This window comes from Lottia gigantea (genome assembly GCF_000327385.1).
Source record: "Lottia gigantea unplaced genomic scaffold LOTGIsca_268, whole genome shotgun sequence".
Lineage (NCBI taxonomy): Eukaryota > Metazoa > Mollusca > Gastropoda > Lottiidae > Lottia > Lottia gigantea.
The window spans coordinates 66,725-79,478 of NW_008708839.1; the positions used below are offsets into that span (position 1 = coordinate 66,725).

The window sequence follows — 12,754 nt, forward strand, 5'->3', positions numbered from 1 at the left end:
TTTAATATGTTTTAACTATTTTACTGGTAAAAACTCTTTGTGTATATTATATATTCTCGTGTCTCTGACTGCGTTCTGTTGTATCATTTGACAGTTTGTTAGTATCTAATATACACAATCAATCATATGTTATTATGGTTATATTCTTAAAAGAATGGAGATCATCACTGTTTTTTCATTTACTGTTTTATAGCAACCTGTGTTCCGGGGGACACAACTCTTGTCATTGATCCAAATGACTGCAAGCGATTTAGGCAATGTGTACATGGAACCTACGTATCGATGCCTTGTGCACATGGAACTGGTTTCAATGAGAGTCAACAAAGGTGCGAACATCTGTATCAGTTACCAAACTGTAATTAGTAAGATGGAACTCTCTGCTAATTTTAACGTTAAGTTCTGAATAAAATAATTTAACGAAAATAGATTGATTCAATCAACATCGTATTTCTAGGGGAGCCCAAATGTATCATAGTAGTATTCAGAGGAAGAACACATCACTATCATTTGAACCGTTCTTCTACGTTCTGCTCATCTGTACCTTATTGTGCTAATTAAGACGATCAATACCATGCAGTGTGCAATGACTGGGATGGGCCTACCAGTTTTTGATTTCCAATGATCGATGCAATGCCTGTAGCACACGGGGCTTCGGTTTATTTACTTTACTTACGTTGGCATGTTTCTTTAACAACGATACGATGATTATCCACATATTGGGTAGGGTGGGATGGGGTGGTGTTTGGACGGGGACATGGAATTTAGACTGTTGTGTAATAGAAATAACAATTCACATTAGAACAAATGCACAGTAGTTAAAACTATATATATATATATATATATATGAACTAAATGGATACAGGTAAACTATGTTACTTCAGTTAATTATAAGCTTACCATAGAAAGGGCTTCCCAACCACTTGGACGACAAGTGTTCTGTATATTAATTAATCTATTCTTAAATCTACAAAGTTACAAAACTCTAATTAAACCAGACTCTACATAATGACAAATAGATAAATAATTACAAATATATAGTCTTTGAAATGAAGACTTTACTAAATATAACTTATACGAATAATGTATCTGCAACGGCGTCATATCTTAGACTAATGTGTTAAGATCAACAACGACAATAAGGTTGAACTTTTAATATTTCCCTATTCTAGAAAATTATTCGTTTTTTTTTTAAAAGTATAGCAACATAACAACATTTAGAAGGTTGAAGGAATTTCCAAGATCTTCCACGACAATGATGAAGAACAAAAAAGCAACCAGATCAAGATTAAGTGAAACCAATAACTTCCATGTACCCTACAATTCATTTTTTAAACCTTACCGTAAAGTTTTATTGGGTAGTGAAGTAAGGAAAATTTAGGCCTAATATAGTTACATTCCTAACGAGATACCGAAAGAACATCTTCAAAGGTTTCCGAGTCAAAACTCTTATCAGAGAAAGAGTTCACTGGTCGAAAATGTCTGCCATTTCGACACTTACATAACAGAATTAGATGCAAACAGTAAGGAACATTCCTGTTCAACTTTGTGGGTGTATTCTTTATGCTCCCCGCGGAGATGTCTCCGCCGAATCCGCGGAGAGTACTTAAATAGAATAGATTCGGAGAGATCTTCGGAAAATACACATGGCGGCTTTAATGGCAGTCATCGATTTGCTTGAATCCGAGGACGAGGAAGAGAGCAAGCTGATAGTTATTACTGTGCCAGCATTGCTTGCGTTGTAAGTTTTTTATTTATGTCTATTTACGTCAAATTTATAATATACATGACATGTATTATGCCTTTATGGTGTATGTATATATACATAATTTATTTTGTTGTGTGACATGATTTTTGCCGTTTTACCTGGCAAGAGTGTGAAGTATCATTGAATAATACAGGTAGGCCTTTTCCGACTAGAACCAACTACATTTGAAAAATTACTCCAACTTATTAGAAATGTTGGAGCTAACCCAGTAACCGATGGCCATGGGAGACCCCCAATTAAAATAGAAGAACAATTGCTAATTACATTGATGTGGCTTGATAGTCAACAAACCATACGCTGTATTGCTGACAGATTTGATAGAACCGACTCTGCTACATTTAAAACCCGAAATAAAATTTGTAGATACTAACAATTGTTATTTTACCTCGATTAATAAAATGGCCAAGTTTTGATGAGTATGAAGGTGTTGCCCAAGATTTTCAACCATTCCCAGGAATAATAGGATGTATAGATGGAACGCACATTCTAATTCCTGCACCATCTAAGGATCCTGGAGCCTATTTCAATAGAAAGCAAGTGCATTCAATAATCCAGCAAGGTGTTTGTATCTCTAATATGCTCTTCACACATGTTATAGCTGGATGGCCAGGTAGAGTCCATGACAGCCGAGTATTAAGAAATTCGGATGTATGGCAAAATATTGGTCCTTCAATACCTGAGCAATATCATTTTTTGGGTGATGGAGCATATCCAATAAGAGGATGGTTATTAACTCCTTATCGTGACAATGGACATCTAAATCGTACCCAACGGGTATTTAACAGATCTTTCTCATCAAAACGACAGGCCATAGAAAGAGCCTTTGCTTTACTTAAAGGGAGATTTCCAAGACTTAAGTATTGTAACACCAAGAAGATCTCGTTCAAATGCCTGACGAAGGTCAGGATAATGATGTCAATAATAATGAGAATGGGGCTGCAGGTCTCGCAAAAAGAGATGAGATTGCTGAAAACTTATAATAACAGTTTAATAACAATCAACAATAACATTATGTGTTAAATAAAATAATATTTAAAGTCAAAAACCACTGACTAATGACTATAAACACACTTAAAATTTAACGTATTCTAATGAAACTACAAAAATAAAATATTCTTTCAAGAACAAAAGTATAGTAAACATTTTTCAAATGTGTTAGTTTTTTTTTTTAAATCAGGATTCTTACTTTCCTGATTGCAATCTCTTGATAACCTTTCAAGAATTGTGCCTACTGAGCAAATTGTTAATGGATGGACAGGGAAGACAACCACCTTTTTCGAATCTAATCATTTTTAGGGGTAATTGCCCTGACGAGAGATGCCATTAGTTCCATTTTCATACGCCCACACGTAAGATGGGCGTATATTGTAATCACCCCGTCGGTCCGTTTGTCCGTCCGTCCGTTCACATTTGGCTCGTGCTCACTCTACAGGCTACAGTTCTTTATGGATTCTTTTGATTTTTGTTTTGTATGTCAATGTTGTTATGAAGATGATCCCTATTGATTTTCGTGATGATCGGATAATTTTTCACCGAAATATCGTGTCTGACTTGACGTTTTACTCTATTAGCTATATTGTGCAACTCGTGCTCACTCTACAGGCTACAATTCTTTACAGATTCTTTTGATTTTTATTTTGTATGTCTATCTCGTTATGAAGATGATCCCTATTGATTTTCATGATGATCTATCGATTTTCATGATGATCGGATAATTTTTCACCGAAATATCGTGTCTGACCTGACATTTTACTCTATTAGCTATATTGTGCAACTCGTGCTCACTCTACAGGCTACAATTGTTTACAGATTCTTTTGATTTTTATTTTGTATGTCAACGTTATTATGAAGATGATCCCTATCGATTTTCGCGATGATCGGATAATATTTCACCGAAATATCGTATCTGACTTGGCGTTTCACTCTATTAGCTATATTGTGCAACCCTGTAGTCACTAAAGACTGTTTAATCATTTCTGACAGCTGCCAGTGGGCGTGTGTTACCTTGCCTGGCAAGCTATCTTTTGATCATGTTGTTCCTGTCTCTGCTTTTTTCTTCTGCTCTTTTAAGTAGTCAATTACCGAATCAACTGTTGATTTTCTCCCTTTGGTAGTTTTTTTTACTTTTTTTATGAAGTGATGGTGCTTGTTCATCATCGTCACTTTTAGAATCATTTTCTATTTTTTCAATCTTTACTTGACTCTAAAATGTAAGCAGGTTCAACATCCGCACTTTTATCTAAAAATGACAACTCATCAAAAAATTCGTGAGTTTTTAAATTTTCTCCACTTTGTTTATTTGAGTCGGATATTTTCTTATACGAGGTTATTAATGTCCTCCACTTTCCCCTGCATCTTTCACTGCTGTGAATGTGGCCATTTTGTTTTAATTTTAAGCTTATTTCCTTCCATATTCCTGACTTACAAATCAACTTTTCGCCTTCCTCAGTATACAACTTTTGACGAACCAAGGATATTAGATAACGGGTGTTTTTAGGCGTCCAATCACTTTCTGAAATATAAATACATTTAAAAAAGATTATTTAAAAGCTTCATATAATATGAATATATGTATATAGATGTATCACAATTTTCTTTGGCAGCTTGTTCAATTTGGCACGTTAATCGTTCATTTTTTAAATATTCACTTAAATTATATTTCTATAATTTAAGAGAGTTTTATTGCAGTTGTGACTTGCCTCTCTGCAACTTTTAAATTTATAGAAGCATATATGATCAAAAATTAATACCTTTAGTGGTTTCATTTGAGTGCTCAGTTTTTGATGTTGATGCAGAGTTAATTGGTGTGCTACTACTACTGCAGGATGGTTTATCATGTACTAAAACACAAAGCAAGATTTTAAGAATTTGAATAAGCATATGAATAGACACCCGCTTGAATGGCAGGATAATAAATATGAATAACTTGTGACTTCTAGAATGCTTGTAAGCTCAGAGAAATGAACATATTTTAAAGAACAAGGCAATAACTCGATAACAAATATTGTTTTTCTGTGTTCATTTTTTGTAAACTAAGCAGCATGCTACATATATAGGATGATGAATGTAGCTAGTGAATTCAAAATGAACTTACCATGATCATGTTTCTCAATTTCTTTTGAATTTATAACAGCTTGTAACATATCTGGATCTGAAAATACACAATAAGTCAATTAAAGTTTTGAAAAGTCAATTTATTTTTTGAAAAAATATTATAAAGATGTCAATCACATTCACCATCTGTTGGACAAATCGTATGAAAGTCTCAGAAACGAAATTGTTTGTAGAAATAGAAAGAAATATTACAATATGTAAGGTATATTTTAATGGATTATGTATTGATAAACTAAATCTCTATCAGATTATTATGACAGATATCATAACAAGATCAATTGTAAATGTAACTTACCCCCATTCAAAATTTTTTCTCCATCTTCTTCTGTTAGGAGGGCAGAGATAACCTGACCGTCATAAACAATTTGATAATTTACCAATTTATCTGATGCTTCCGAACGATTACTATAAAAAAGAAAATAAGAAATTAAGATAAGAGATAACTTTCACAATTGGTGTGTGACTTAAATGCACACACATTCATACCTAACTGGACAAGGGCAAGGGATTGATACAATATTATGATCAGAATTCAGAATAGGGCCTATGGCTATAGACTGGACCTAGTCCACAATAGAATATCATTTTGCCTTTATAGGCCTATTATGAGCCCCTGTGACCATTGTATAGTGATACAGTGATCTACAAATTAGTACAAAACAGAATATTTTGTTTTGTAAGCCTTGAAAGTTTATTATTTCTCAACACTTCAAACCATGGTTTGAGATAGACCCTTCTGGCATAACCTATTGCACTCAGACTCAGAGGCTCATATATATGCAATCATATTATATAGCTGATTCATGTCATGCAGCGACAATTCGGAATTAACTGCTGAATATAACCGTGTAATTGTTTTCTTTCACAAAACCCATGGAAATGAATGTTTTGTACACACAAGACCAAAAAAAAAGTGGTGAATTATTTACTAACCTCATGTTTGCCGCCATGTCAAGGGGCGGAGAGAAACGGACCAATTCGGAGAACTCTCCGCGTTGTTCTTTTTATTCGGAGAACTAGGATTTTTAAAAAGAACAGTCATTTTCGTGATTCGGAGTCAACCGGAGTACTCCGGTGTAGCAAAAAGAATACACCCTGTGTGTTACGGAAGTTGATCTCCCTTGTTTACAGTCTTGATTATCCAGGTACTGGTACAACAAGCTTACGAGTTCACATCGGCAATCTCCGCCTATTTATGAAGACTGGTATCCGAACGAGACCAAACACGTGCAGTAGTTGTTATGAATGCACGTGCGTGCTCAACCAATCAGCAGCCGATGACTGGCTATATAAACCAAACCACGCGTGCAGTTCGACACAACAGATTTAGGAGCTGCATTGAATGTACGACCGTATTTTCTATTTAACCTGATTGTATTTAAGTGTATATAAAGTTTAACTTATTACTTGTTGTCATTTCCAACACCATACTTTACCCACAGCAGAGTTGAGTACTTACTCCTCTGCCATGTAGCGATTCTGCTACATTTGGTGTCATTTATGTTATTACCTTGTATTCGACATTTCCGCCGTCCGGAGATGTTTTAACATTTCTCTTTTGACATTCAAACAAACATGGCTGGTGTAGGGAAATCAATTAATATACAAATCGCTACGACGGAAGAGTTTAAAAAAATAAGACATGCAGGGGGTAAGATAGCCGAACGAATAATTCAAATTCGTGATAGTCAAGATACCCCAATAACTTTAGAGCAAATCTTAAGTATTGGAAATTTAAGACCAAATTATTGGATAGAAATGATTGAGACGGGTGAAATTTCAGGACTTGAAATACCTGATCCATTATCTGACCTTGATAATTTGACGTTAACCACACCCACAAATTACGCAGTAATCAGATAGGCGCATGGACGAAGTGCAAAATATGTCGACACAGTTTGTAACTTTGTCAAATCAAGTTTCACAAATAGAAAACGTATGGGACAGGTAGAAGATAAATCAAAACCTAGGGCAGACTTACCAGATTTACCCACCATGACTACTAGTAAATTGACTACAACCAACCAAGACTTTAAATATGAAGGATACGCCAAACGCCGTAAAAACCGAGCTTGAGCGTTACGAGAAAGCAATGCTCGAAGAGTCAAACGCAGTAAAACGAATTCACAATAAATACAATTTTTGCCATAGACGGTTATACGGATGCTAGCAGTAAAACTAGAAATCAAATAGCTATTGAATGCTTTCTCCGTGGCTGTAAGGAGAAGGAAGCAGCGCAAAAAGCTATGGAAAAGAATCCGAAATCAGTTCAAGACACTTTGAAACATATGAGACTATTTTTAGAAAACCAGAAAAGTCTATTTGACTCCAAGAACTTTTCGCATCGACAAGTTAATTTTAAGACCGAATCGGACACAGAATCTTCTAAAAACACCAGTGACATCAATCTTGATACTCTACATGAAAAGATAGGGAAACAACTTGATTCAATGCTTAGCAAACGGCTAGATTCTATCGTTGACAAATTGAGTTAATGAAAGCAAATAATGTAATGTTAGTAGCTTGAATAACAAGAAAAATGCTTTATTCTTAATTATAAATTGTTCCACATTCACTCTCGGAAGAGGTAAAAGTCTGAAATAATATAAAGACAGTTTGCCAGGCAAGGTAACATACGCCCACTTCCAGCTGTCAGAAATGATAAAGTCTGTAGTAGTGTCTATCATCCGATTTCAGGCTTTACTGAGATCTCATACCAAGTTTCATCAAGATCATATAAAAAATGTAGTCTCTATCAGGCCTACAAGCCAAATTAGATGCATTGAATTAATTCAAGGGCAATAACTCCAAAACCGTTCACCCGATTGTTACCAATTTCAACTTGACTGAGATCTTATGCATATATATATGCATACCAAGTTTCATCAAGATCAGATAAAAACTACACCCAGTTTCATGAATACAAGTCAAATTTGTAGGGTTTTTACTAAATCAAGGGCAATAACTCTGAAATCGTTCTTCAAATTATTACTAACTTCATACTTGACCAAATCTCCTCAATATATACATATATACTACGTTTCATCAAGATGCAATCAAAATCGTAGCCTTTATCTGCATACAAGTCACATTTATCTAAGTGAAGGACAATAACTCTGCGACCGTTCATCCGATTATCACCAATTTCGAACTTGACCGAGATTTCATCAATATATACGTGCATACCAAGTTTCATCAAGATCAGATAAAAACTGTAGCCTTTATCGTGCATACAAGCCAAATTTAACGCATTTTTGCTAAGTCAAGGGCAATAACTTTGAAACCGTTCCTCCGATTAATACCAATTTCAAACTTGACCGAGATCTCATCAATATATTCATGCATACAAAGTTTCATCAAGATACAAACTGTAGCCTCTATCGAGCATACAACATATGTGGACGGACGGACCCATCCATACGACTTTTTGAATTGTGCAGTGCGATTTGTACAATTGGAAGTTGTGAAGTGCGACTTTTGTCCGTATATCTGTAGATAGGGCAATTGTGTAGAAACGACCTTGCAATGCTTAAATCTAAAACTACCGGTACACATCTTGTAAATGGACAACAGGTAATTTATTCAATGTTTTTGAACTTGACAAATTATATATATCTCCCAATACATGCACCATAGCAAGAATGGCATTCTAGTAGGAGAGCAGTATTAGAGCCTGTAATGCATTTTATTAATATCCATAGTATGTCCTAAGTGGTCTAAAACCCATTCCATTTCATTTGACTTCAACCCAAGAACCGTAAAGACAAAACAACCATTGACGATACAAGTTTGAAACATGATTATTTTGCAACTATTGTCATTTAATGTTTGTTTCCTGAATGTTTCTCTTTACAAACACATAAAACTGTACATGCAGTTTAATGCATTTTAATATGCTTATACATGTATATATATATTAGAGATTAAAGATTCACAAACCTGCGTTATTGTTGCCATATACTTGCGTAGACTTGTGCTAGTTAATAGTTCAGGACGTTCCAAGGCAGCATTCTGACAACAGTTAGCTAAGGCATCGCAGGCACGTATAACTCCATTACCTTGAAGAAAATCAAACTCCCCTTAAAATACATTTATGCACTAAATCATAGTTAAGCAAAAGGACAAGTCGCAATATTCAATGGTTTAAGATTCAATAAAAGTTGACCAATGCTCCAAATATTCACAATTCCGAGAACAAGAACAAGAAATAATGCTTTTGACAAACCTTTAGCAACAAACACATAAGGATTTGTAGACTCTATTCTAGCCTCTTTTCGAACTTCGAATTCACAAGATAATTTAACCAGCCTTTACCAGTCCTGTTATAATTACCGGTAATCCTCTCCCAATCTGAAAATTCAAAAATTAAGATATTTTTAGTTTGAAAATTGAGACAGTGAAATCATACAGAACTTCAGTTACACAACGATCATTTGAGTATCTTGAATCTCACCATCTCCACGCACGGTTACCACCTCTTGTTCTTCTAGCAATTTCATTCCAAAGTTTGTTCGCTCTCCAACTAAATGTTGCGGTGAAATTCCTTTTTCACGATTCACAAAATCACTTAATCTGGAATTTAAATCAAGCTTTAGCTAGATTAATCTATGTTGACAAATATTTCTCATAATAAATGTATTTTAATCTTATTGAATTTTGGTATTTCAGCAGAAATTAAAACTATTGCTTAAATCATTTCAAAGGTCCAGTATATTTTAGCTTCCTCACATTACTAGGTTTTTTTAAATTTTCATCATCAATCATCTCAGCAGTTTTATACGTTGCTTTAACGATCGATTCGAAATATTTTGGCTTCAGATAATCCCAAAAATCCCCATTAAGATTGATAAGCAATCTTGCGCATAAGCGCATGATCTGAGATGTGTATGTTCCTCGTTTAAGACGATTTCCTATATTTGGAGCCATTGGTTACCTAACATTATAATTAGCCCATCTTCCCGAGACACATTTTCAATCATATCCCTTTTCATAAGACTAAACACTTCTTTAATTAATAAAGGACTAGCCTTCTCAGATACTCTTTTGGAAATTACATCAGACTGAGTTATTAGTGATGTGCATGTTGTAAAGGTTTGCCTATTCACACATGAGTTATGTTTTTGAAGATTCTTTAACGAAATCCACAGGACAGCCTGGACAAGGACCAAAGTCAGTAGTTTTAAAATCATAATTGGGTCTTCTTTCTAATATGAATTCACCTCGACCATTTTCTACAGTGTGTTGATTGTATGCATTGTTAAATTTTGCCCTTAACAATGTGCGTAAATCATTAGCTCTCTGTTTATTTTTTTCAGACAAAATTTCCTGCAACTCTTCACATCGAGCATGGCCTGGCAAATCCCTATTTCAATACATATGCTGGGAAAAATTTGAAACTTTCATTTTGCAGAGACCACAATGCTGATAGTTGTTACAAACACGTCACCCCTTTTTCTTCTTTCCAGTTTTTGATGTATTGCTTTTAAGTATCCTCATGCAGTATTGGATTATCAGTAGCCCTTAAATGTCATCTTCACTTGGTTTCATTTCATCCTCACTTGAACTTAATCTTTCACTTTGTTAGAAGTTTGAGATATTGGGGAAAAACATCGCTTTCCTCTGATGAGCAACAGCTGACAGATACATGACTAGGACTACTGGACTCATCCCAATCAGACTCATTTGGTGGTGAGTAATCCTCACTTTCACTGCTTAATGAAGCTCTTACTTCTGGTTCAATGGCACGTTTCTTTGGTGCAGGACATTTGTCTACTGCCGCCATGGTAGATGGCTTTGACTGTTGCAAGTTTTCGTCTGATAAGTCAGGCTTGTTTGATGAAGAGCTTTCTTCTGGTTCTATGATACTTGTATCACTATGTTCTAATAATGTGTTTGAAAGATCTGTTTCAAACTACTTTAACAAACATTTTTTTTCTTTACAGTTTCTCTGTAACATAAGAATCAAGAAACCTTGATTATTCTATATCACAGGCTTCGTTCGATAAACAAACTATCATCTTAACCTATACATTAACTGATATTCTCAAATTTTGTTCAGAATAAGAGAAAAAGATGTGATGATGGCAATTTGAAAACAAAATATTTATGATAAAAATCTATATCGGATACGAGTCAGTGTTTGGAGCAACTGAAAGGGATTGTGTCATCTGAAGTAAATGTTGGTTGTATGATCATGCTCTCTTTCTGAGCTTTCCAGCACACTAATGGATAGATTGTTTTCTGAGTTAAACTGTTTGTTGGTAAATGCATTTTAAAGTTTGGAGAAATGAAGAAATTTCACTTTCGATGCAATCAGCTCCACTTCACTCTAAGCAATTCTGAAAGCTCTTTCTGAGCTATGTTAAAGCTAATTTCAGAGGACACACCATCCCATCAATAAAACTGACAATAATTGAAAATCATAATCATAATTTAAGGTGCTATTTGCCCAAGCAAACAAAAACCATAATCTAATTAAAACTGCATGCAAAAACACAAAATCCATAAACAAAACAAAAAATAAAACAATAAATTAAGAAACATAAAAATATCTTTCTGGCTTATTTGAAAACAAAGTTTTTTTTAGGTAAATGATTGGCTTAATAAAACATTCTAAAAACAAAATATCAGGAACATAAAACTACCTCTACCGATCCTTGTAAACCTTTCATTAACTTCATTGCAAAAAGGTTCAGTCTTTTCTATTTTAGTGTTCATACTGTGAATCGCATTCAAAGAAAAGATTGCAATATTTAAGAAAAAACAATTAATTATAAATTAATAATATTGATGATTGCTGCCGAAAAGCAAAGAAGAGTAGACGACAGCTGCTGTCTAGGCAAAATTTCCCCTGATTGCACACTGCATGGTGTATACCCGTCTTCATTAGCCTGGTTGGTACACAAAAGATTTTAGTTCAACATCTTATTAAAAGCAAAAGTTAGTTTACAAAAAGCTGATAAACAGTAATCATGAAAACACGTATTCTTCATCCCAAAATCTAATTTCTTCATCTTCAGACTGTCTCTATAAGAAAGTAATCAGGAGGTGGATAATTAATGTCAAACATTAAAATTATTCTTACCATTGATCCACAAAGTAAGTCGAAGAAGATCTATTCAGCAACCAATGAACATGGTGCAAGTAAATCCGTTCAGGCGGCAAAATATGTAACAGTCCAGTATTTCAGATAACTCAAAAAAGGCAATGAACAAAAAACCTCCGAATTCTACAGTATCGAGAACATCCAAATAGAAATCGCTACAAAACGCAGAGACTTGAGAATATTCAACCTCTTCGATAAAAGCAATAAATCCAACAGGCATGTCCATATCTTTTTCATGTGACAAACTAACATGGTCAGTTACGAGATTCGCGAGATTGTAGCCTCGATACCTGGGAGAAACCTCGATTTCACATTTTTCAGTGAAGGGTTGGACAAAGTGAGGTAACTGATATCCAAACATATAAAATTTCTATTTAAAACCCGTATTATGCACTACAGCATGTTTGACATGTAATGCAAAATATACCTATTTTAAATACGGGGTGTTTTATATGCCCCAAAAAATTTCACTTTCCCACAGAAAAGGTCTTAAAACGAAATTTGCCCCGCATAAACCACAGTTTCTAAGTAGGCTATATATTTGTATATGACCCCTAATCTTATATAAATTGCACCAAATCGAATTGGCTAATCGAACCAAAATCTAATCGACCAACAAAAACGCTCAAGATCTCTCTGAGCTTCACCGAGATCGAACGGGAAATGAACACACTTTTAAAAACAAATTACAAATTCAAAGTATAATAACAACTCTGTGTTAATAACATATCGTGGAAGTCCTCACAAGTCGCAAACATCAATAAAAGCAA

General features: G+C 34.5%; 2 protein-coding genes across 2 annotated transcripts; both read right to left on the reverse strand.

Moving 5' to 3' along the window:
- Positions 1–3,951: 3,951 nt before the first annotated feature.
- Positions 3,952–5,829, reverse strand: LOTGIDRAFT_175326 (hypothetical protein; the record flags this gene model as incomplete). The annotated part of the gene is made up of 5 exons (XM_009056182.1): positions 3,952–4,277; positions 4,516–4,605; positions 4,860–4,916; positions 5,175–5,284; positions 5,813–5,829. 5 exons carry the CDS (start codon positions 5,827–5,829, stop codon positions 3,952–3,954), a joined length of 600 nt encoding a protein of 199 aa, XP_009054430.1.
- Positions 5,830–7,429: 1,600 nt separating this feature from the next.
- Positions 7,430–10,661, reverse strand: LOTGIDRAFT_175327 (hypothetical protein; the record flags this gene model as incomplete). Its single annotated transcript, XM_009056183.1, has 4 exons — positions 7,430–7,474; positions 8,819–8,958; positions 9,333–9,451; positions 10,456–10,661. The coding sequence occupies 4 exons, from the start codon at positions 10,659–10,661 to the stop codon at positions 7,430–7,432; spliced, it is 510 nt and encodes a 169-aa protein (XP_009054431.1).
- Positions 10,662–12,754: the final 2,093 nt, after the last annotated feature.